The sequence below is a fragment of the Mytilus galloprovincialis genome, chromosome 13 (genome assembly GCF_965363235.1).
Source record: "Mytilus galloprovincialis chromosome 13, xbMytGall1.hap1.1, whole genome shotgun sequence".
Classification (NCBI taxonomy): domain Eukaryota; kingdom Metazoa; phylum Mollusca; class Bivalvia; order Mytilida; family Mytilidae; genus Mytilus; species Mytilus galloprovincialis.
The window spans coordinates 19114238-19142148 of NC_134850.1; the positions used below are offsets into that span (position 1 = coordinate 19114238).

Consider the following 27911-nt stretch of genomic DNA (forward strand, 5'->3'; position numbering starts at 1 on the left):
CCACCACTACCCCTAACATGGGACAGTGGTGTAACAGTACAATATAAGAACGAACTGTAAAAATTAGTTGAAAACTGCCTAACTCATCAGAAGAATACAAATAGAAAAAAAATACCTCTTACAAACAACCAGAGAGGACCTGACCGGGTAATGATTGTAGTTTATTCATAGATTTTGTCCAGAGAATAAAGCAGTCGTATAAATATCTCTTTTCTTTTTCTATCAAGTTTATTCAAAAATACTGGTCAAAAGGTTTAACCTATTTTGATGTACATTATTTCCCTAAAAATGACAAAATTGGCAATGAGAGAGCGACGTTTGTACTCATGGTAGTTCCCATTATTTGTCGGTATATTTTTATTTGTATTTCCTTTTCAAATTATGAGCAGTGCTTTGATGATGAATACAAATATATTATACAGAACCAGAACATGGATTTTTTTATGATTTGGTGATGTTACTTTAATAGGAGATAGATCTCTGTCTAATGATAATACGCTTAAAATTCACCAATTTACGAGTTAAATATTTCTGTTTCTACAAAACATACATGTCTTTTTCCTACGCACAGTTAATACTAGTACTATTGTCTAGAACACAGAGTATATCTACTAAACTTTAAACAAATGGATAAACACTGACAAAACGATTAACTAAAAATACAGTGAAAAACAGTGATCTTGTCATGCATATTGTAAAAAATGTAGCATCTAATTCTGACTTGTTTAATAATTTATACACCTTTTTTATTTGTAAATGTTTTGTACTTTAATATATTTTTCGTTCAATGCATAATGTTCATATTCCTATGTACACTTTATTGCCGCTATATTTCTGTTTCTTTATTTCTATCAACAATTTTAATAAACAGGTAGATATATGAAATTTCGTTTTATATCCGTCTACAGTTCTAGTTATCTTTTGTAGCCTTGTGTAGGGTAGACGTTTCAACGACGTAGATTCTCACATTGAGACTCTCAAAGGTCACGAAATAGGACATTCTGTCCACCGGAAATACAAAAAATCCAATGAAAAGGAAAACAATGTTGATGGAAAAAGATTTGTGCGCAGCATATTTGATGTAACATACATGTGCATTATGCATCTGATGAAATGGTGAGAATATACATAATATGTACATGCTTTATTAATACTTTTCAAATGTTTCAATCTAGCTAGCGTCACTTGATTAGAAAACACCAAAAGGTATATTGTTCCTTATTGTCCATATTTTGTTTCGATATTTAGTGATAGTCTGCTGCTTGTAAATTTTGTTTCTTTTCAGTAGTACTAACCATACACATCGATACTAAAATACTATTGTTGATTATTTCATTCATGATCAAGTGTACTAAGTTAATATTTATATTTGAAGAAAATTTATATTGATTTTGTATTAATCTAACAAATGTTTACGTAATATTTATTGACCTGATATACCGGGTAGTTACCTGTACTTAGAATTTAATTTTAGCTCACCAATCCTGAAGGCATCACTTGGCATCCGTCATCCGTTGCGTCAACGGTTACCTTTATATTTTGAACTTGTAGGGAACCTGTGAATGGAATGTAACCAAAAAATGCATGAATATAAAAAAAGAAGATGTGGTATGATTGCCAATGAGACAACTATCCACAAAAGACCAAAATGACACAAACATGAACAGTTATAGGTCACCGTACGGCCTTCAACAATGAGTAAAGCCCATACCGCATATAGTCAGCTATAAAAGGCCCCGATAAGACAATGTAAAACAATTCAAAAGAGAAAACTAACGGCCTTATTTATATAAAAAAAATGAACGAAAAACAAAATGTAAGACATAAACAAACGACAAACACTGAATTACAGGCTCCTGACTTAGGACAGGCACATACATAAATAATGTGACGGGGTTTAACATGTTAACGGGATCCGAACCCTCCCCCTAACCTGGGACAGTGGTATAACAGTACAACATAAGAACGAAATATAAAAATCAGTTGAAAAAGGCTTAACTCATCAGATAGACAAAAAATACAAGTGATTGTTCATTTCGGGATGTTAGTTAAACATAGGAACCTATGGTAAATACATAGAAAAAAAATGTATTCTATAATAGAATGAGAACAAACATTCATTATTGCATGAATGTTCCTAATAAGGTGCTGCACAAATGTTCTTACTTTGTAGCTAATCAATCATCAAAGATGGCTGCTAGAGGTGAACTAAGTTTAACAAAGGGACCCTACACTATTCTTCCTGTTCATAATGAGATGCTTACCCGGTACTTACCAATTTTTGTAACTTTGTAACTGATTTTTCATTTAAGATGGACATCAACGGGAGACCAGTTATAGAAATAAGATAACAATGTTTTCATATATGAACCACTAAATGGAATGAACTGAAATATAACGTTAACGTTAACATGAATGTTTCATATCAGGTGCGAACCAATTAGGGTTGTTAATTTGTTATCCTAGAACATAAGTGTCAATTGACATCTTGCCTGAGTAATTGTCCTTATGTACGGTAGTCCTTTTATACAATTTCAATGAACGTATAGGTCATTTATGTTAACTTTATAAAAAGTCCTCTGCTTTTAATTAAATTGTAGGGTCATTATAAAACCAAATTTGGCCTCACTCATTATTAGGATATCTGATAAGATTTGAATTCATATTTACAATACCAAAAGGAAAGAAGAATCATTTGAGCATCACATGCTCTTCTGAGCCTCTGGTTGTATGTAACCATGTTTTTGTGTATCTGTAATTAATTTTGTACATGACTTTGTGAGTGAGCTTGACCAATCATATTTAACACTGTCTAACACTAACAATATGTGTGCATTGTAATGTATGTTAAGAAATATATATACTGTTGTTTGCATTTAACACAGTATAATGTATACATTGATAGTTAATACGTTAACTAGATCTTGTTAACTGTTTACCTAACTGCACTTAAATATTGATATCAAAAGACGTAATCCTTTTTTAACCATACGATGTTATTTGATTTACAGTAAGTAGGCATATATAATCTAAGCCCGAAAGATTAAAAAATAAAATAAAACACATTAGGTTGGCATAAATAGGAAAACTTAGTTTATTTGTGATCGAACTTTATTTGCACTCGTGTTTGTACTTGATCGTTGTCGTAATTTTTTTCCAGATTGCTTGCATGCTATCTACTTTTCTTTGGTGTTTTTTTATTACATATTCGCCTTATTATCAGGATTTTTATTATGAAACAACGACTGGCGGGTCGAACGTAGTGATCAATGTGTTATTCGCCCGTCCGTAACAAATTGTCTCCGCTCTATATATCGAAAACCGTTATGATTTCAAAGTTTGTAACTGACGTGTATATTAATTAACACCAGAGGGTTTGTCATAATGTATGTACAACTTCCTAGGTCAAAGGTTAATGTCAAAAATGGTTTCATACGCTCTATATCTTAAGAACCGTTTTAATTTCGAAGTTGATACTTGACATGTATCATAACCAACACCAGAAGGTGTTTTGTAATGTATGAACCACTTCCTTGGTCACGGGTAAAGGTCAAAAACTTTAGTTCTCATCTCAATGATTTCTAGTTTATTATATTGTGATGATTTCTGAAATCAATTGCACTTACGAATTCAAGCAGTTACATGATTTGTGTAACTATTTTCTATTATTATTAAACTTTTTACATTTTTACAAGATAGCTACTCGAGGTGCCTAACGACTTTTACTACCCACAAGGGTATCGTATGAAGAGTCATACTTGATAAGTGAATTAAAAAAAATTCTCACTTTATTTTGTACTAAATTATGGATTAGAAATGAACCTAATATTTTCTCAAACACTGCTGTATAGATAATATTTTTCTATATTACGTATTTTCTTCTTTTTATAGCAGACGAATATTGTGTTTGTAGGGTGTTCTACAAGTTACAATGCAATGCAGAATTGACAATGCCTGTGACCAATTCCACCGCTGAATTTCGAAGTTTTAATTTACAATTAATATTGTACTTTCTTTTACTGTACCGGAGTTTTTATCTTATTCCATGGATTAACTTATATTAGTACATTACCTATATATTAGACTGAAAAATCGCGGAAACTCAAGACTTTTAAAACTGATTAACTGTTACACGTTATATTATGTAGATAATTGGCCCAAAATTAACCTGTACCAATGTATATATATACGTGTTACTGTGATGAAATGTTGTCGAATTTTTCTTCAATGATTATTTACATGAAAAGGAATGTGTAAATTTAATGTAATGTAACTTTTTATTAGTTAGTGAAATAGAAATTCCAAAAAAGACGGAGTAGGTCCGGTAAGGACTGATTTTGGCCTCAAATTTCAGGTTCATCTGACAATAGATTTTTACCCCTTTTTAAACACTTAAGTGTCTATTTCATTTGATTCAATTAGTTTATGTGAAAGATTTTAACTAATTCGGTCGTATAAAAACGATCCGATTCAAGCTCAAATATGAAAAAGCTACCAAATATGCAGGAAAATGTCGATTTACAGATGGTTTTTGTCAAAAATGAAAGTGGCCGCATCCGTGTTCATCCACAACCTTTATATATGTTATGTATTATCATAAAATACAACTTACGTTTCAATATTAAGGATGAACACGAATGCGGCCACTTTCGTTTTACACGGAAAACGTATAAAATTTAACTAAAATGCTAGAATTTTGAAGATTCCAGTAAATTAGCATGACTTAATGGTGCTACAACCCAATATATGTGCATTGTATTGTCAAAAACAGCCCATATATATGTAACAGAAGCATTCTTTTGTCCAATAAATAACTATAAATTTATATTTTAACAATTTTGTAAAACTGTAATAGTTGTATTTTGGGGTCAAAAAGGGGTCTTACCGGACCTACTCCATTGTTTTGGTCCGTCCCATTAATTTTCACCATTCGATAAACGGATATGCATAATTTAGTATTATTTGTTCCCAGCTTTATCAGTATTTGTATTTACATCGATCCTTGATCAATTGACTGGATGAGTTGCAATGCAAGGACTTCCATATTTTTACTCTGGACTTTAAACTCATTTTCATTACTGACAAAGAACACATTTTTTTCGCAAATTGTAGAAAATAGATTTAACTTATTTTGTATTTTGTCTTCATTTGTATCAAAGAATTACCATACACTTACTCTCTATGCACAACCTCGTAAAGAATTTTCAAATTAAAAACGATTTAATTATAAACACTAAAAGCACATCCACATATATCATAGATAAATAAACGCTTAAGGTTATAGTCAAGGTAGTTTTTGGTGAATTTGAAGCCAAATCAAATTGAAACATAGTACAAATGTACACATGTTCCCTAAGATATGATATTTCTAATTTGTTATGCCATATTATAGTTGTAATCCATATTTCAAAGATCACTGAACATAAAGTATGATAGTGTGAATGGGGAATCCGTGTATAAGGTCCATATTCTTGTTTTAATATCAATAATCGTGGATTGAGAAAACTTGCACTTCCGTAGATTTGGCCATCTTTGCATACACAGCCTTTAGGAAGTTTTAACTCATTGATTATTTTAATTCATTGTTCACTTCTACCAACGAAAATTTGTTTTCAACGAATAATAATTAATTCACAGTACTCAACAGTCAACTACATCTATATTTTCATTATTTCTATGGACCACCATTGACAATATATATGTCTTATTTGTCCGTTTCTATAGTCGAGTTACTCGTGGTTCGTCTAAATTTTTGATGTTTTTATAAGATTTTAGGTTTTTGTGTTGTTTGCATTCATGTGAGTTTACTATTTGATCTGACATTATCATGCCTTATATTACAGGTTTTTTTTTAGTTTTATTTTTTTTATGTGAATAGGTTTAATTTGAGAGATAAATCAACTACTTTATGATTTTCAGTTTAAAACAACTAATGCACATACTTGATATTGTTTATACACAGTTTTGCTTTAAAAGAAAAAGCTACATGAGTAGAAAATATAAATAATAACACCATTACTGTACATTACAGTGAAAAAAATCGGTGATTATTAAAACGTTACATATATACTTCACTTTTTGTTGGGGCGTTGATCCATTAGTGTGACGCACGGTTTATATTTCACTATTGATGCCCGTTGCTTCTGTTGTGAATTTTGTGGAAGGTGTTACTCTGTGGTTTACATGATGTAAAGTACTACTTTTAATTAATGTATTTCTCTGTATTTAGTGTTGATTATGTTTGCACTGTATTTCTATCACGAAGTCTTGTCATTTGAGCGGCTTTTTTTAAATTTTGATATCAGCGGGAGGTTTGGCTTGCCAACACACAAGGTTAAACCCACCTTTTTTCTAAAAATGTTTACTACAGTTTAAAATATTGCAACTGTTATCTGAATACATATTAGTCGAATCGCATGCCATAAATTAAGGTTCCTTAGACATCAGTAATGTGGATTTGCCCATTGATTTTTTAACTTGCAATAATTCGACATAGAGTAAAGATATAAACCATATAAACAGGAAGTGTTTCAATATGAATTTTGTGCCTCCTGTTTGGTATATTTTACGTTAACCACCAACGGTAGAACCAATATTAGAACCTAAACCAAGAATACTGATCTATCATGAATCATGAGGGAAAAGTCAACATCATTTCGAACATTTACTTGACCACTGAGGAAAGTAATGTTACATATATAATACATTTTTGAACATAAATTGTTGACGACACATAACCTTGTGTTGACGATGACATCCATAAATCCGTATATTCGACATAGAGTAAAGATATAAACCATATAAACAGGAAGTGTTTCAATATGAATTTTGTGCCTCCTGTTTGGTATATTTTACGTTAACCACCAACGGTAGAACCAATATTAGAACCTAAACCAAGAATACTGATCTATCATGAATCATGAGGGAAAAGTCAACATCACTTCGAACATTTACTTGACCACTGAGGAAAGTAATGTTACATATATAATACATTTTTGAACATAAATTGTTGACGACACATAACCTTGTGTTGACGATGACATCCATAAATCCGTAAAGGACAAGATATTTTTCTAGCAATTTCTAGTACTTCATATGATTAATGCCTTAATGAAAGACCTTATGATATACTGTTGGCAGTATTAGAATTAATAATGATAATATTTCAGTATAGGTGTAATACCACCATTGATTTTCCCCTATTACATGTATTCTTTGTTAAATTTGCACTTTCCAATAAATTGTGCAGAATTTATCTTTGTTTCAAATAAAGAAATACTTGGCATGAGTAAAGTTGTATCCTGTCCAGTTCTATAGAAAAAATTTCCTATAACATATCATTGCATATAAGAAAATAACCATCATTCGAAGTTAACCAATCAAAAATCTCCCCTTATTCTATCTGTGTACAAGGTTTAGTCACCATGTAACCTCAAGATTACAAAATTTTCTATAGAAATCACAAATAAAAAATAATGATGTTTTGAAATACCCAAAACATATGTTTATGACACAGAAATAGTTTTACTGAAATAAAAGTTAGGATTAATTACCTACAACGGTCAAATTCAAGGGAATATTTTTTAAGACCTACTTTCGTATGCAACCGGATGTGACGTACCATGATTTGGTGGTATTACACCTAAAGAAGACTTTTTTGTTCAATAAACTGAATGTGAATTTTTCCCCTTGTAATACTGGTTATTTCAAGCTTTGCTGACAAGTGTTGTCATAATCTGTTCAATAGTTTGAGAAAAATCTAGTATAATGAAAGACGACATCTACAGCGATTCGAGCAAAATTTCTTCGACAAATCCAAAACAAGCCGCATCAAGTTAGAATAGAGTGTGGACCAATAAATGATCAAATATCTTTCTTATCTGCCTACAAACAGTTGAAAATGATACACAAGATGATTTTAGGAAGATAAAATACCACTAACAAACCTCTTTGTCTTCTTTATAAGGTCTTTTGGGGACAATTTATACCTCATATTTCTTAAAAATTTCATCTTTTCTGGCCTATAAATAAAATTTTGGGGGTAACTTTCACTCATTTATGGTAGAAATGTAATAAGAAATGAGTAGTTAAAGCATTTAAGCAGAATGAACAAGCCATATAAAAGTTTACTTTCTCCAAGGAGGTTTCAATAAGTCCTTACATACAAATTAAATTTATGCCGTGTTCAAAAGAGCGACATAAAAGGTTTCTCTTTTAGTGAATAACTTGTCGTTACAACATTAAAAATAATTTCATCTACTTATAACTATATATTTATTTAAGTGTTACCTAGGAAAATGTTATATCATAGTAAAATATAAGAAATAAGGAAAAAAAGCCCACCCTCCTCCATACAAAAAAAATATATGCACTTAGAATGGCTTGTTCTGTCAACTGAATATTCATGGTACAGTCCTATTTCAAGACAATTTTGTCATAAAATGAGTTTTCGAGACTCAATCCAACCAGAATATTTCATTTTTTGTATTATTTCACTTAAATAGCAAGAAATTTTAACATATGAGACTACTCACAAGGCCATAGGTGCATGTACAGCTTCCCATATTTAAAGAAGACGTTTTTGTTCAATAAACTGAATGTGACTTTTTCCCTTTGTAATACTGGTTATTTCAAGCTTTGCTGACAAGTGTTGTCATAATCTGTTCAATAGTTTGAGAAAAATCTAGTATAATGAAAGACGACATCTACAGCGATTCGAGCAAAATTTCTTCGACAAATCCAAACCAAGCCGCATCAAGTTAGAATAGTGTGTGGACCAATAAATGATCAAATATCTTTCTTATCTGCCTACAAACAGTTGAAAATGATACACAAGATGATTTTAGGAAGATAAAATACCACTAACAAACCTCTTTGTCTTCTTTATAAGGTCTTTTGGGGTCAATTTATACCTCATATTTCCTAAAAATTTCAACTTTTCTGGCCTATAAATAAAATTTTGGGGGTAACTTTCACTCATTTATGGTAGAAATGTTATAAGAAATGAGTAGTTAAAGCATTTAAGCAGAATGAACAAGCCATATAAAAGTTTACTTTCTCCAAGGAAGTTTCAATAAGTCCTTACATACAAATTAAATTGATGCCGTGTTCAAAAGAGCGACATAAAATGTTTCTCTTTTAGTGAATAACTTGTCGTTACAACATTAAAAATAATTTCATCTACTTATAACTATATATTTATTTAAGTGTTACCTAGGAAAATGTTATATCATAGTAAAATATAAGAAATAAGGAAAAAAAGCCCACCCTCCTCCATACAAAAAAATATATGCACTTAGAATGGCTTGTTCTGTCAACTGAATATTCATGGTACAGTCCTATTTCAAGACAATTTTGTCATAAAATGAGTTTTCGAGACTCAATCCAACCAGAATATTTCATTTTTTGTATTATTTCACTTAAATAGCAAGAAATTTTAACATATGAGACTACTCACAAAGCCATAGGTGCATGTACAGCTTCCAATATTAGGTGTAATACCACCATTGATTTTCCCCTATTAGTCTTTGTTAAATTTGCACTTTCCAAAAAATTGTGCAGAGTTTATCTTTGTTTCAAATAAAGAAATATTTGGCATGAGTAAAGTTTTATCTTGTCCAGTTCTATAGAAAAAGTTTCACATTACATTTCATTGCATATAAGAAAATAACCATCATTGGAAGTTAACCAATCAGAAATCTCCCCTTATTCTATCTATGTACAAGGTTTAGTCACCATGTTACCTCAAGATTACAAAATTTTCTATAGAAAATAAAAAATAATTGTGTTTTGAAATACCCAAAACATATGTTTATGACACAGAAATAGTTTTACTGAAATAAAAGGTAGGATTAATTACCTACAACGGTCAAATTCAAGGGAATATTTTTTTAGACCTACTTTCGTATGTAACCGGATGTGACGTACCATGATTTGGTGGTATTACAACTATATTATCTTTATTGAGTTCACTGATGTTTATTAGTGATTTCAGTGTAATAGTATCTAATTTTTATTTACATAGGTATCTTAATATGGAATTTGAACCGATCTAAATGAGGTCTGGCACTTGCATATCAGTGACTGCTAATAGTTTTTTTATTTATGAATATATCATTGTTATTTTGCTTATTTCTACTGTTTCCGATTCTAACATTAGACTCGGACTCCTATCAAACTGAGTTTTACTGCGTATATTGCTGTATGTTTGTTTATTCTATAATGGCTATACGTATTGTAGGAGGGTTCGGATATCAAAAATATGTTTAACCCTGGTGCATTGTTGCGCTTGTCCAAGACAGGAGTCTCTGATTTTTGTTAGTTTTGCATGTTTTGTGTTAGATTATTGTCCATGTATATGTTTCAGAGTTTAGTGTGACGTCTGTTTTTACTGTACTGGTACACATTTTTATTTAGAGTCCAGTTGAAGCCTGCCTCCGGGAGCCGGATTTTATCATTGTGTTGTAGAACCATTGATGGCCTTTGGCAGTTTTATATTCTTTGGTCGTTTTTTTTTTTTATATTATTTCTTTAACACTATCTCCAGTTTCATTCTCAATTTTAAAGTCTGATAATCTCGAACAAGATTGAAAAAATCAGCCATGACACTTACTGTTGATAACAGTTTTCGGAAAAGCATTACATAAGCTTAATACTGGCAAATTGTTAAAGAATTATATAAATTTATTTAGACGCCTGCCTACTTCGTCTGGTTTAAGCCCGTGGTAGAGTATAAAAAGTTGTATCTTTAATCATAGACTTAACAAATATTTTTTCAATATTTGAGTACCTACTTTTCACCCATTGCAATGGCATTAGTCCTATAATGTCACAAATCCGTTCAGAATATTAAAAGAACACTGATATTGTGAGTTCCAAGCTCGTACTTGGCAAGTGCGCATCAATGCAATTTAAATTGACTAGGATTGTCCATTTTCCATTCAAAATGTGTAAGCTGATCACCGGGAACTCTGGCTTCCTCACTTAATACAAAACTTACACTTCCCTTCCCCAACGAAGTAGTGTATAACACTAATTATTCATAGATAAGAATTCACAAGTAAAGACAAAGCAAAATATGATAAAACCAAAGTCATCTAAATAAAGTCAACAGTAGTATACAGCTGTTCAAAACTCGTAAATCTATATAGCTATGGACAAAAAACGATTTTGGGTCACAAACTAAAACTGAGGGAAACGCATTAAATATAAAAGGAGAACAACGAGACAACATTAGAATGTAACACACACAGAAACGGACTAAGCATTAGACAAAATCCGATGAGAATAATAAATATAACATCAAAACCAAATACATGAATTTGGGATAGAAAAGTACCGTGAAACGTCTAATAGTAATGTGAATTCACACTAAAATATAAGAGAAAACAAACGACACAACGGAAACACAACATTAACATGTTTCACACACAGAAAAGAACTATGATTATATAACAATGGACATGTTCCTGACTTGGTACAGGACATTTTTAAAGATAAAAATGGTGGGTTGAACATGGTTTTGTGGCATGCCAAACCTCGCACTTTAATGGCAATGTTAAATATAACATTTAAATGACAACATAATATTACAGTACTACAATACAAATAAATAGGAGAACGTATTAGACAAAGAAACACATAATTAATAGATAACAAAAGGCATCAGGTTTTAATAATTTAATACGCCAAAAACGCGCCTTGTCCACACAAGACTCACAAGTGCCGCAAAGATATATAAGATCGAAAGTGAAAAAAAAGTACAAAGTTGTACAGCACTGAAGATCAAAGGTTGAAAAAGGTTGTGTCAAATACGGCTATGTTTTTATGCTTGGGATAAGAACATCCTTATTATTTAGAACAATTTATGCTATTGCAAACAGTACATTTTATCAAATGAATATAAAAGATATACATAATGAAACTGAAGTATTAACTAATTACAGAAAACACAACCAGAATACATAATGCAAAGACCAACACAGAGAAATAGACACATCGATTTAGTCCAGGCCTAAACGTAAAAAATAATAAAAATGACGTCACATATGAAGTGGTGAAAAGGCACAAAAATTACCTCACATTTGAGAAAACTATAACTCAAAAGTAAGATAGAATCAGAATTGATTTAAGATTATAATAGAACTAAATACTGATATTGAATTTAAACACAATGCATATTCCAATACTTATTAATATAATTAACTATTATATATATGTCCAGTTTGTTATGAAACCAACTTCAAACGTAAATTATCGTACAGATTACGTTGAAAAATCAAATCTAATAAATGAAGGCGGTGATTAATTTTCTTTAACATAAGACATGAATATAAAAGAAAAGACGTCAACAAATTAGACAAAATCTGTCGAGAACCACAAATACAACATCAAATTAAACACATGAATTTGGGATAGACAAGTACCGTAACACGTTTTATAGTAATGCGAATTCACACTCAGCAGCAAACCAGTCACAATCGGGAATAAGTCACGTTCGGTAATTGAAAGATTAGACGACGTAATGACAAACCAAAATCTACCATGTGGTAAAAATGTCCTTAGCTAGTTTGGTCAAAGACACATCGTATGGATCAACTAATTCGTGCTGGTGTCTAAACGAAGAACGATAGGATGCGTCGATGGGGTGTTGAATCGCCCCGTCGACAGGTAAAAAATCAACTTACTTATTGCATTATGAGTTTAACGTTTAGTATTGTTGTTTTTTTCTCTCCAGATAATGCCATGAGTTCAAAAAAAGATGTTAATACTGCGAAAGTACGGAGTAGCAACGAACAATTAGTTATGCAGAGGGAATTTACTATTAGATTATTAACAGAGGCAATCACAACTATAAAAACTGTCTCTAAAAGCACGAATATTGCCAAAATTGTTGGTAAATTGGTATCTTTACTTGGAACTGGTGGATTAGTTTTAGGATTATTTATTGCTCCTGTCACGTCTGGAATGTCATTGGTATACTGTGTCATACTTGCAGGCCTGTTATCTCTTTTTGGGTCAGTCACTGCTTCTGCAGCATCAATTGTTAGTATGTCGAAACAGAGTGAGCAGCTTGAACTTGCACACTGTGCTTTGAAAAAAGACAAGGACACAATGATAGAACACAAAGAAGTAATTGAAGACTTCATGAAAGAGAATGGAACCAATGATAAAATAGTGCAATGGGTTTCTAAATTGAATACATGTGGAAGTGTCCCTGTTATATATGCCGCAGGCAATGGATTTTTAAAATTTGATAATGTAATCTCTACAATTAACACCGCTGTTCCTGGTGAAGTTGAAAGTTCACAAATATCAGTACATTTTTCTGATGCAAGAGAATTAAAAGCAGAGGATACATCTGAGGGAATAACAACTGGACTCAAAGAGGCAATTGGAAAAACAAGCATCAGAACATTAGTTGGTACTGATGAGATTTTATCTGTGAGTAGATCAGCGTTAAAAAAACTTTACATTTTGCAATCTTATCAATGTGTTTAGATATTTACCAAATAATCCAAACATCAATAGAAATGAAAATGGAAAATAAAAGTATGGTGTGTGGAAAACTACAACAGATGTGTGAACAATTAGAAATGGAACTGAAAAACTTGAAAAAGATGGAAGAAGATATCAAACAAATTCCTACATCAAAACTGTAATTATATTTTTGATTCATTTAGCCTACAAACTAATGTTGTGTCATTTTATTTTGTGAATTGTATATTAATCTCACCTGACCTACATTGTTATAGGATCAGAGAGAACTTTTCACAAGTTGATCATAGTTTTCAAATGTATAAGACACCCATCTAATTATAAAAAGACGAATAATGAAATGTCGGGATCTGACCGTCTTGAAATGTTTGCACGATACGTCCGTTATTTATGAAACATAAAGTTTTAAGCCAGATAAATATGTTTTTTCTACAAAATGGAAATCAAAGTCAGATATTTTACGCACGCTTTTGGATACGTAGCTGATATGACTTTCGTAAACTTCTCTAAAAAATCTGTGTTACTGTCGAAATTGGGCTTCATTGACATTATCGAAATCACAGTTAGTCGATACTGGCAATATAGGAGAATCTAAAATTTTTCTAATAATAAAAATGTAAACGATAAAATTGATGAGAATTCAATGAGAGAATTCCTTTTTTATAGATACTTAAGAAATCGTTAATTAAATGAGGGGTTACGGGTCTTATTTTCTCGAAAAATAAAAAAATAAAAAACAAATAGTTCATTCAAATTAAGTATAGTTATCTGTCTATGATTTAACAAAAATGGGTGCTGAAACTTCACCAATTTATGTCTAACAATTTGCGAAACCTCAATTGGTTTTTGGCCGTTTTCTGTGTATTCGTATGCGCCATTTGATTTATCTTTAAGACTTTTATGGTCTTTACATTGCATGTCTTTTATTATAATTATATTATTTTTCATTGCGTTCGTGAAAAAATATTAAAAAATTAATACAGCTAGGAATTAAAACCAAATATATAGACAATAACTGTTTAGTGTCTTTAAATATCAGCTGTATTTGTACGAGGCTAGGAAACAAAGGTGTATGCGAGCTTTTAGCGAGCTACTACACCTGTTTCGAGCCGAGTACAAATACAGCTGATATATAAAGACACTAAACAGTTATTGTCTTTATCCTGCAATTAATTCTGTAAATTGTTTGTGTTTTGAAAAACACAAAAACTTACATATTTAGCATTTATTTTCGATTTGTAATCCCTTGAGGCCCGCGTAGTACTATCAAAATCACACATTACGCTGAAGATGGATTCGCAAAAAAAGAATCTCGAATGGTCAATAATAATACATCGCTCAAGGTGAATAAATATCTATTATAACATAACAACTAATTTCAACAGTAAAAATTAAAAACAAAACATTGTCCAATTTGAAACAGAAGTGTACGAGTTGTCCTACGCTTCAGACTTGACTTTCACTAAACATGCATGCTGAAATTGACATGGCTGATTTTGTAACACAATCATACACATTCAAGTTTTGACATCGACAATTGTCATCGTCATTGGAATGCAAGTGTAATACACATTCTGAGGTCACACAGGTTCAAACAATACTCAGTCCGGCAGTGGGCGGAGCTTAGAAGCGATATATGTATAGTATACAGATACAGCATAGCGATATCTGTAGGGCTGTATCTGTATAGTAGGACACCCAATTGCAGGATAAATATTTGTAATATAATAAGAATGGTTTTTCTTCTTCAAATATATATATCAATGATCAGTGTGTAACCTTATACATGTATATCATATACATGGATATAAATCGCAGCAATCACATATCAAATTAATAGCCTACACAACACTGTGACATAATATCATTCATTCGTGAACGCTTGTTTTATAGATATTTTGTTATAAATACTGATAATTTTATTGTGGGCCATTGAAACAGCCTTTTATATTTTGTCACGCGATGTTCAGCCTTGGCCTTCAACCAAATATCATATTTGCTTTCAATAAGGCACTGTGAATCCATTATTTCAAACAGAATTATTTTGAATAAAAACCGTGCTTGCATTATAAACTGTTTCAACTTTAAAATTTTGTATTTTCATTTTTATCAATATTTTTCGGTTTTTCAATATTAACTTCAGTTTCATCTTTGGCCCATTCTTGAACTTCTCCACTTGCCAAGCATCCATAAACAACAATTCCTAGCAAGCATACTCCAGCACACACATAAAACATGTGTCTCCACTCTCCTGCTGTATCCTAAAAAAAGAAATTACTGTCAATGTCACCCTTAATACTATAAATTATTACATAGTGCACAAATCTTATATAGACTGGTTCACTGTTTAAATAAGTTAAACGTCTTTCTATGTAGTATATATTCACTGTATTTCGAATATAGAAACCTCTAAACAAATAGTGAACATTTCTTAAAACTTGATTCCTGTGTACATCAAACGACAGTTACAACAAAAACAAAAATAGACACAAAATTAAAGTTCTAAGACTCCTGAACATATATATTAACACCATGATGATATTCACTGTTGCATTTTTGTTAAGGGTAGAATTAATATGACTATATTTGTAGTATCTTTTATAACAGTTTAAAAATTAGTTGACATACATTTTTGTGTGTATTTGCTACTTTTACATGTTTTATGAAAAACATTTCGAAGTAGTGTAGTTTTTTGTGCAATTAATTGAAAAGTATATTGTTCCTGATAAGAGTGTAGCCAAGTTTAAATACCAGAAAGTACGTATAATTTATATTTGTGCAGATTACTATCTTTTCAAATTGAAAGTACTAAAATATATTTCATAAATTTTGTCACTACACACATTTCGATATACTTTCCTATAATTCACAAAAACATATCTACTATGCAATATATGGTTTGAGTTTAAATTATATTTCAATTTCAAAAGTGCACAAAATACAATTGTACAATAGAAACAATAGGGATTCGAAATCAAGAAGAACTTAAATAGAATATAAAATATGTTTTTGATATTAAATACTTTCCTTTTATACTATATTTGTCTTTTTGATGTCCATTTCGTGCGTTCAACTCAGATTTAAATTGTTGTTTATCATGCATGAGTGTAATAATATAACTTACATTTGGTGTTAAAATACTAGTTACAATTGGGGCCACCATACCAGGAACAGTAGCTAGTGTATTGGTCAGCCCGAATAAGGTACCTGCATACCTGCAAGAATGTGTAAACTATTTTACTGAAAACAGTCATCTCTTTCCTAATTGTAAGTTTATCAACTTGTTTATGCTCTGTCATTTATTTATTTTTTTTATCTTGGATTATCATAGTATTAAAGTTTTTAAGATCGATAAACTGATAAATAAATTTTAGGTTTAAGAGAGCGGAAGATACCAAATGAACATTCAAACTTAATAGTGAAGAATAAACTGACAACGCCAAGGCTTCAAGATAAGCAAACAAACAGCAATACACATATCACAGAAGCTAAATTCTAAACTTAATGCATTTATAGTTCACCGATGTTTAAATTTAATAAATCTATTAGGAAGATATTATTGAAACATTAAATTTACAGACAAAATTCTGATCTCTTAATTTTAATATTCATGTGAAAACAGCCTTATTTTTTTTCTTCGATTGCTGTCTTTGCAATATGTTGTATTTTTGAAAGCGACAGTTCTAACATTTTTACACATTCAAGAGAAATGTCGTTACACAATTTTTTACTTACTTTTGACCTATATCGATATTGTTAACAAGGCATCCAGCATTGTGAAAACCAGCAAACAGGAATGCTAAAGACAATAAACAACAGCAATTTCACGATCTTTGCATGATGTGAAACCAGTTCCTATAAGAAACACTCCACTTCCAACAAAACCTGATAAAATAACGCAAACATCAGAATAACAGGAGTCATGATTTATATAGATATAGCATGTATAGGAAGATGTGGTGTGAGTGCCAATAAGACAACTCTCCATTCAAATAACAATTTAAAAAGTAAACCATTATAGGTTAAAGTACGGCCTTCAACACGGAGCCTTGGCTCACACCGAACAACAAGCTATAAAGGACCCCAAAATTACTAATGTAAAACCATTCAAACGGGAAAACCAACGGTGTAATTTATATAAAATATATAACTACTAATTATTTGTTTTGTCATTGACTAAGAACATACCACTGAATATCTACGATTAACCCCTCATATCAACTTAAATCGCAATAACGTTTTGTGTTAAACTGTTTCTTAATTCTTGTCCATTGTTTTTATGTAAGGGAATTCATCATGGAAGTATCATGGAAGTGTTTCATACTAAGCAAAAGAGCACGGTCAACGTTTGTCCACTCTAAAAATGATAAAAAGTAGCATTCAATTCGTATCCTGTGTAAATACATTTTTATGCTATAACCGTTAAAAGGTATGCTATAACAAAATCTCGTTTCTCTTTTCATTCATTGTTATAACATTGTAAACGGAAAATATAACAAAAATAGCGAATTCTAGGGCAAAATGAATAAAAAAGAAAATCAATAAAAACTGACAAAATTAAATGCTATCAATCAACGGAACAACGTATTCGTGACTTAGTACAGTGCTTTCATGACTGAAGCATTTTCACTATGAAATGAAAATAAATGTTGGAACGTCTCTCGATGGTTGTCGTATAGTCAACAGTACGAGTTTTTTAATGAAACATAATTATTCCTTCATAAAAACCCGGTCACATATAAAATAAGTACTAAAAGATATGATTACGATATTATTAGTTACATAGTGTGCTAGTGACCTAATACGGTATATATTGGTTGAGTAAATTCCATATGGGGTATGACCCCATATATACCGTATTACGTCACTAGCACACTATGTAACGGATTTATCTTATCGACTATCATAACGTGTAAAATTAAGACTAGTGACCTATCAAAATGAGAAATTCTTCAATACAGTTAGCTTTAACATGATTCAGACACCTTTGATCCTACAAAAACAGATGCCAACAATGACAACTTGTTAGATTTAAATGTGTTTTATGAATTTATTTCACTTTATCATCACTTTCTTCGTCTGTCGAAACCTTTAAGATTTTTTCTCAGTACTGTTTCGTTTTTCTATAGGGACGTAACGTCACTACTTACCGTGTATGAAATAAGTCCTACCTCCCAACTTACCTAATATTAAATATACACGGTTTCCACGAGGACGCTTTTAACCAATCATATTCCTAGAAATGTATAGGAGGTAAGATAAATATATGTATATATCTGTTTTTACCTAGACAGGAACATAAGCGTCTAATAAGTGTAGTCGAAATTAAACTTCTTTTACGCAGGAAATCTACTAATTGGCTGAGCAAGAATCCAGTTATTACTTGGCAAGCAAACGGCAATGACGATAACGCTCCATTCTGAAATACAAACCAAAGTAATTAAGAAAAATTTGATTTAGCGAAAGGACTTGATAAAAATATGTAATGATTTAAAAGTGAAATATGAAATATTATATTTATAAGCGCTAAATAATTTGTTATTTTACGGCTTTGTTATATATAGACTATAAAGGAAAAAAACATCGAAAACGTGTGGTCTTTAACATTATATAATAGTTTTACAACAATGATAAAACTGACAAAGTCAAATCCTAAAAATGTTGAAGATACATCGAGGACAAGACAATGTTACAAGAAGTCTGTACCAAGAAATTCAGAAAATATATTGCTTGGAATATTAAACCGAGCTCACAGTTTGTTTGGTTTTTTTTTAATTTAAAGATAATTTCCAAGTTTAATTTATCATTTCAACCTACTGCATGCCAAGTTTAAAATTAAAAAAAGCTTAATATCCCAAACAGAAAAATAAATGAACAAATTGCTTTCAAATCGTATTCAAATCTCTTTCAAATCGTGATTCTACGATTTGTTAGTACCATTTGCTTGCGATTCATTAAACAAATCATAGACAAATCAGAATTTTCCAAATTCCCTAAATCTGATTTCTATGTGATTTCTTTCTAATGTATGATTTGTAAGCCATTTGTTTCTGTTTTTGTGTGATTTCTTTATGATTTGTTTACTTAGAATATCGTATGAAATGATTTGAAAGAGATTTGTTAACTTTGTTTGCTAGAACGGTGTGATTTCGTTATGATTTGTTAACTTTGACTATCATATGAAATGATTTGAAAATGATTTGTTAACTTTCTTAGCCATCTTGGTGTGATTCATTGATGATTTGCTACAATGAATAAAATGTTAATGCATTCCAGTTGTCTTTGCTTATCTATCTCTCTGACTTCCGGTTGAGGTCAAATTCAAATTTCAAATACTGTTCCATATTAACTGAACAAAGAAGGTTGCAAGATGAAGAGTTGTATTCAGTCTGAAAGATGATGGTGGTAAGGAATCTTTATATTTATAATTTCACATATTTAACTAAAATACTATTCAAATGTTAACCTTTAAAATTCAGAAACTGCATTTCAGTATCTCGTTATAATCATGATAGTTTAGTGCTGTTAGGATTAATTTTTAAAATAAAAATGTGTAAAAGATGTGTAAAACAGATCAAAACATTTCAAGACTAGATTTCCGAGCCAGCAGATAAAATTCACTGGCAAGTTTAATGTTTAAATTGTTGTTTACTGACCAGGTCCCGGGCAAAATGGACAAAGCTATATATATATTACAATGTAGCAGATTTGGACCAAAATTGAGACCCATCACCTATTCGACATTATTCTACTAAGTACACCATATGTACACGTGGTTGCCTTCGTTTTAGTCAAATTCGGGCAAAAAGTAAGAAAAACTTCACATAGAACAATTTGTCCCGGCCTCATCGCAACCAAAGATAGTACTCCGGCTTTTTACAATTAGTGGAGTAGCTGTTAAAAGTAAAATGAAGACACCTGGGCTTCAAAGTTTGGGAGTTTCAGGGGCAGAACTTATTTTTGATCTGGATGTTAATGATACAATCTGTGAATTGATGATTGATGCCAATTTATTTACGATTTGTTTGTGATTTGCTTGAGGTAGGAATATGATTTACTTCTGATTTGTTAAAGATTTGATATCAATTTCTTTACGATTTGAAAACAATTTCTTTACGATTTGAAAACAATTTGCTTCTGATTTGTAAATGATTTCAAAACAATTTCTTGGCAATTTGTTTATAATTTGCTTATGATTTGTAAGCAATTTATTCGTGATTTGTTATTGTGATTTGTTAGCTCATTTGCATGTGAAATTTTATCACTTTCAAATCACAAAGAAATCATACGATTTGTTTATCATTTGTTACCCTGGTTTGCTTATGATTTGTAAGCAATTTGTTCGTGATTTGTTATTGTGATTTGTTAGCTCATTTGCATGTGAAATTTTATCACTTTCAAATCACAAAGAAATCATATGATTTGTTTATCATTTGTTACCATAATTTGTTCGTCAATTTTTTTTGTTTGGGATAGAAACGTTTGAAATACTCACACTTTTTATATCATATTTTAAAACTGTCTTCATAAAAATTGGAATACTTGTTACTAATGCATATAATACCCAGTTTACACAAAAGTGAGCTACGAGAATTGCAAGAAATGCAGGATTTGTGGCTATCTGACACCACAGAACAACAGCAGTCTGAAAAGGAAAAAAATATACAATAAAAAAACATTTGAGAAATCGCAATTCGCAAAAGATCAATGAACGCTTAATGTAGGGTTCTCATTATATGATGAAATAAAAACATAAAAAATGGAACGTGTAAATATATCAGCATATTTTAAAATCTGATATGACCATACTTCTGGTTAGATCATCACCTTAGCAGTTTTGAGTTTTCTTTAAGTGCCCGTTTTAATAAATAAAGCCACGAATAATGGTTATTTCTTGTATGACCATTCAAATGACTGACACATATAATGCGTTCAATGTTGGCGATGTCAGCTTTTTCGTGTCATCTGACAGGCTACTAATACAGAAATGGCAGAAGAGAAACAAAACAAAAACCTGAATGGCAAAAAAAAGTCTCGACAACAGCATATCGAATATAAAAACTGAGCAACACGAATCAAATCACAAAAACCGTGATTAAATTTACATTTGGACAAGGAACAAATAATGTTGAATGAAAATATTACCCGCTTGCTTGTGTCAAATTGTATGTTCGATTTGATATAATTTAGTTCTTCTTTGGAAATCCATTTATTTTGGTCTGGTGTATCCCGAGCAACTAAAAACCATGCTACAGCCCATAAAACGGTACATCCACCTGAAATTATGTGTAAAATATGATTATCATTGTGACTTTATGTGTTGCATGAAAAGATATTTGTTATCTCACTGTGCGAATGCGTGATACGAATGAGTGATACGACAAATATGCGTATTTGATTGGCTTATCAAACATTAAATAGTATAACAAGATATCCGGTGTGTATTTATTCCATCACAGAGGACTTTCAAAGGTCTAAAGAATATTCATGCGATGTATTCTGTGAGAAAGAAAATTTGTAATTTCTGCAATGATACATAAATAAGGTCGTTAGTTTTCTTGTTTGAATTGTGTTATATTGTTATTTCGGGGACTTTGATAGCTGACTGTGATGTATGGCCTTTGCTCATTGTTGAAGGCCATACGGTGACTTATATTTGTTAATTTCTGTGTCATTTTGATCTCTTGTTGACAGTTGTCTCATTGGCAATCATACCACACCACCTTCTTTTTTTACATCTACACCGAACTTGTATTTCTATTGACTTTTGATACATTTTTAAGTGTTCAAAACGTTTTACAACGTATAATGTTAATGTTTGATGACGTAACAGAACATACCACGTAATGCTGGTTTACGAAATAGACTAGATCAACAGGGGCAACGGATACTATGTTACACAAAGAGAATCTTTATAATAAGAGAACTATGTTTTACAACTCCTACGAATTGGGTATCGCTCATCATGATGTGATATGGATAGTTTTGGAAAAACAACTCAGAGCCAAATTCAAAATAGTTTACTTCTTACAAATTGACAAAACCAAACCTCTCGATCGACAAAAAAACTGTTATACTCTTGACTTGGCTAACGCATTTTCCGAAAAAAAAGTGGGTTATATCTGGTTTTTGTATTTCTTTAAAAAAAAAAGTGACTCAACTCAATAGCAAACTTGATTGGTTATTTGATTTCTTCAGTAACCACGTACATACGAACTTAAATAATTTGGACATTTTGACTGAACCGTTATCTAAAGTAGATAATAATTTAATACGCCAGATGCGCGTTTCGTCTACATAAGAATCATCAGTGACGCTGAGATTAAAACAGTTATGAAGTCAAACAAATACAAAGTTGAAGAGCATTGAAAACCCAACATTCCAAAAAGTTGAACATTGTTACACATGATACATGCATATGTATAGCAGTAGATAATTAGGGGTCTATGTCCCATTAAAGATCACACGATTACCTTAGAATTTGAGTGTTACTTTTCTTTTTCTTAATCGATTCATCAGATTTAAACATCGGCTAAACCAATCTGTTCACTAAATTATATTATAAATTCTAGTTTATCTCACTACACGGCAATGGGACAGTCCATAGCGAGGAACCTCAATGATGGTTGTTGTTAGACGTAATATTATGATTTTGTCCTTACAAAAGAATTGCAGACTTTATTTATGTTAAGTATATTTCACTCTGAGATTAACTTAATTGACATAAACCATACGTGTTCTTTTGATCTCTTTCAATAATGCCAATATAATTGACTATTGTAGCTCTTTATTTCCTGTTGCTTGAAAATAAAATCACTACCCAGTGTGTTATTGCCCTTGCGTGATATGACTATATTAAACAATTGGTGTAATGTTCTGTTTATTGTTGTGCAATGCTCGATGCATTTTGTTTTTCTTTACATTGGTTTTATCAGCAATAGTTAAGATTTTATATGAAGACTTTCTTATATGGTGTTTAATGATTTTAATTGATACATTTCTGTTTAAGTTGCGGTGCAACACTATTGTTTCAGATACGGGCAAATGTTTGTACCTAGAAAAACGTTTAAAATCCGCACCATGTGTTTGCGTTTGTCGTTAATCAGGAATCTGATTTTTTAGTAGTTGTTGTTTGTCTATGTGGTTAATAAGCTTTTCTCGTTCCTCGTTTTTATAAAGATTAGACCGTTGGTTTTCCCGTTTGAATCGTTTTACATATGACATTTGTTGGCCCTTTATAGCTGGCTGTTCGGTGTGTACCAGGGTTTCATATTGAAGACCATACTTTTATCTGTAATGGTTTACATTTACAAATTGTGACTTGGATAGAAAAAAATTTCATTTGCACACATACCACATCTTCTTATATCTATTTTAAATCAAAAATCAATTAACAAAAGGATAAAATTTAAACATCACTTACCTGTTAAGTAAAAAATTGATCCCCAGCCATTATCAAAGCCATGCTTACACAGGTAACCAGATGTTATAAATGATACCACAATACCAAATGCAACCCCTGTAACAGAGTTACTCAATTTTTAAAAATGGCTTCAAATCGGAATACTTATTTTTTTAATTCTTAAGAAAGTCGTATATAAACAACATTCGGTGTGAGCCAAGGCTCCGTATTGAAGACCCTACCTTGACCGTTAATAGTTTACTTTTTCAAATTGTGACTTGGGTGGAGATACTTAAAACCATCACAGCGAAGCAATCATTTGCAATTACTATAGATTGAAATGTTTGTCAGTCGTCGTTTTTTACTTGTGAAGGAACAATTCCTGGGGATTTAATCAGTCAGGAGTATTTTTCGTCAATCTTTCTCTTTTAATGTTGACATTCTTAATTTTTGGTAGCTGAACACGCCTAGTTCATGATTTAACAATCTCCAATTGAGAGTTTGAATTGAAGGTCACTAAAATACGTAATAAATGGGGTTAAATAATTGACTTGCAAATTTTTAATGCATCGCAGATGTTTTGGGGCTTATCTTGACAAAATTTGGATCAAACTGAAATCTTATATTGAGGTATTATTTAAAAAAAATCAACTTTTATTGTTACTTGAAACAGAAAGATAGATTATAAATGTGTGTCTAAATAGTAGATAATGCTCCTTGACGTATTGACTGTTCACTTATTATTGGATTCAATAAGATAGTTTTCTTACATATTTTAACTTAAAAACCATAATTCAAATACAAACATTGAATTTATAACTTTATTTTCATTTTGTATTGTGTTGTTGGAATGCAGAATAGAAGATTATAGTATGACAGTAATTTACTTAAAAACCAATAGCAGTTTTGAAAATAAGCTTTACTTTTTGTAATTTTTGGTGAAAATTCACCTAAATAGGACAACAAATTACATTTATCAAAATTCTAAGTTTTTGGATGAGTATTATATAAAAAATAAATAAAAAGACCAATATTTCGCTGTGATTTCAGAATGATTGTAATGTAATACCAGAAGATGTTCGTCGTCCCAAATACCAAGTTTAACAGTAATTTAAAGTGCTTATTATAAAAATTGCTATAGTTTATTATTGTTCGGGTACAAAAACAAAACAAAAATAGAAATACAGCGGCCTTTAAGGTAATAATAACTAAAAGTCCTGCATGGAACATTCACAAGCAGTCTCTAGGACTTTTTTTGAATATATACACAACAAAAGATCTTTTATTACGCATGGAGACTTTGAAATAAATATACAACTCATAATATGCAAACATGTTTATTACCTAAGCATGCAAAAGACGTCAGTTTGCTCTTTTCAAAAAGAGGTGCCCAACGACCAATAATTGAATTGCCAGAAGGAAGAACAACTCCCTGTAAATAAACTAAAGTTATTCATCAAAGAATTGAAACGAATATATATTATGCAATCAAAATGATTAGTCAAACAAGGACAAAAACATCCTAACTTTTACAAAAAAAAGCTATATATTGAGAGAGTGTATTAAACTTTATATATTTGATACGAAAATGTCAATCAAAGTATATATATATAACATAAACCGACAAAAAGAATTGATATTAAAACATCGACACTGTAAACAAACACCACCAACCAAATCTTTTATAAACATCAAAAACTAAAGATTTTGAAACAAGAAATCTCTCACAATATTTGACGAACTGACATTATACAGAAGGTTAAGCTGCTTCCGCTACTTTCTCCATAACAATTAGCAATAACGTAAAAAGAAGAAAAGACAGAAGCCTGAAAATATAATACAGTCGTGATAATTGGAAACTGATAATATGTATGAAATAATAAAAACATGCTTCGTTTGTTAAAATATTATTAGATTTTGACAATCTATAATGCCGATGATTGCTCAAAAAAACTAATATAACTGAAGTATAGTTTAACATTTCTACAATCTACACTAATATTTACTATGGTTTAATTGAACGGAAATATTGACCAGCGTCTGATCTTTCGTATTAATTCTAAATTTGTTAACTTTGATAAAAAAAAAATAACATCGTTTTATATCAACTCTTAATTCTGTGAAGGACTCAGCAACAACTATGTTTTTTTTAATTTAAACATAATATTACGGTATACTTTATTTGCACTGGATGAATAACAAGAAATGTGTTCCAAGAACACGGATGCCCCACTCGCACTATCATTTTCTATGTTCAGTGAACCGTTAAATTTGAGTAAAAACTCTAATTTGGCATTACAATTACAAAGATCATATCATTGAGAAAAGATGTACTAAGTTTCAAGTTGATTGAACTTCATCTTCATCAAAAACTGACATGAATCGGGACAGACGATTGAACAAACGAACGAACAAACGAAGGGATGGACGGACGAACGAACGAACGAACGGACGGTACGACCAGAAAACATTATGCCCCTTCTATCGTAGGTTGGGCAAAAAAGAACTCGGCAAAGATACCGGGCTTTTAATGTTGTAAGGCAGACGCACATTTCATTTATAAACAAAACCCATCAGTTTCGATTGATAAACAGGGTAAAGTAGGGAGCTGAAGAGCATACTATGTATTAATACTCACTGAAGAAAGTCCTAGGATAACACGTGCTACAAATACTGCATACACAGATGTTCTGGCACAAACTGGTGTCACAAGTGAGCTAATACCAGATATTATCAAAGCAATGCCAAAAACTCGTCTACCGCCATATGTATCTGACAACCAGCCTCCAATAATTTGTGTGCATATGTACCCATAGAAAAAGGAGGACAGTAACTTTGCTTGAGTCGATTTGTCCCAATCAAATTCTGCATTCTTGTAAAATAAAAAAAAGATTTGACCAATGAAATACTACTTCATGTACTACTCAAAACTGGAAATTTCAAGTAATGGTGATAACCTTTCATGGTAAACTAGATCATAATGGATCATTTAGTTGATAAAACGTGACACAAAATACCAAAAATACAAGTGTCGTAACTTCAGGCTAAAGTTCAGGTTAAAGGCGGAAACGGAAGGTGAAACCGTTTCATGTTTTCGCATTTACGTCTCCTGTCTAAATGGCAAAATAGTCTTATCTAGCTACCATGATTGTATTTTTTTCAAAAATGTTTCAAGTTTTCATATTAGATCGTTTCTAAATTTCGTCGACTCTATCATTTTCCATGGATGTCAAATGTGGAGAAGGATCTGCTTTCCCTTTAGGAGCGCCTGAGATCATGATCACCCCCAGGTTTTAGTGGGATTCGTGTTTTTAGTCTTTAGATGTCTATGTTGCGTCTTGTGATTATTATTTGTCTGTTTGTCTTTTTATTTTCGATCTATGAGTTTGATTGTCCCTCTGTTTTTGATTTAAATTCTAATAAAACTGTATAACAACTTATATACATGATATATGAGATTATCAAATATGCTAATACTTCTCCGTTTTTTACTGTTATGTTAAATATGGCAAATCCATTTAACATCGGTGATGAAATGTGATATTTTTTTTTTTACATTTTTCAATGTTAATTGGCAGTATATCTGTCGAATTGAAACCTTACATGAAGATATTTTATTTATTGTTATTTACTATTACCATCACGTGACAATTAAATACCAACATGTGTAGAGTCACAAATCACTATGCTATGAATTAAGACAGTACCTCAATAGGATTTTGGCCATCTATTTGTAACTTGCAGTGTTCCGGGTAACTATTGTTTACACGAGATTCAGAAGAAATGTTACCAGTTTTCACCATGCATACTATGGCCACACTCAAGTTGGATCGTAAAGCATTTTGTAACGTGATGCCGATAAAAACAAAATATGAAAGTATCCAACGTTGAGAGAAGATACACGGTACATCTAAAAAAGCAAAAGAAATAGCAAAATGATAATGGTCAAAGTTTCGTTCTAACCAATATTTATACATGTTTGAAAACATAACCGTTTAACTCACTTTTTAAG

General features: G+C 31.2%; 1 protein-coding gene and 1 long non-coding RNA gene across 2 annotated transcripts; one reads left to right on the forward strand and one right to left on the reverse strand.

Annotated features, from left to right (window-relative positions):
* Positions 1-982: 982 nt before the first annotated feature.
* Positions 983-16535, forward strand: LOC143056561 (uncharacterized). The gene is made up of 2 exons (XR_012972402.1): positions 983-1116; positions 12737-16535. It is a non-coding gene; the product is annotated as an uncharacterized LOC143056561 (long non-coding RNA).
* Positions 15624-27805, reverse strand: LOC143056560 (putative transporter slc-17.2). The gene is made up of 10 exons (XM_076229663.1): positions 27607-27805; positions 26538-26771; positions 25244-25331; positions 23921-24016; positions 21643-21773; positions 20993-21142; positions 18784-18916; positions 17233-17382; positions 16622-16712; positions 15624-15758 (listed from the first exon to the last, which is right to left on the reverse strand). Exons 1-8 carry the CDS (start codon positions 27700-27702, stop codon positions 17297-17299), a joined length of 1014 nt encoding a protein of 337 aa, XP_076085778.1. The 5' UTR covers positions 27703-27805; the 3' UTR covers positions 15624-15758; positions 16622-16712; positions 17233-17296.
* Between the last annotated feature and the right edge of the window lie 106 nt (positions 27806-27911).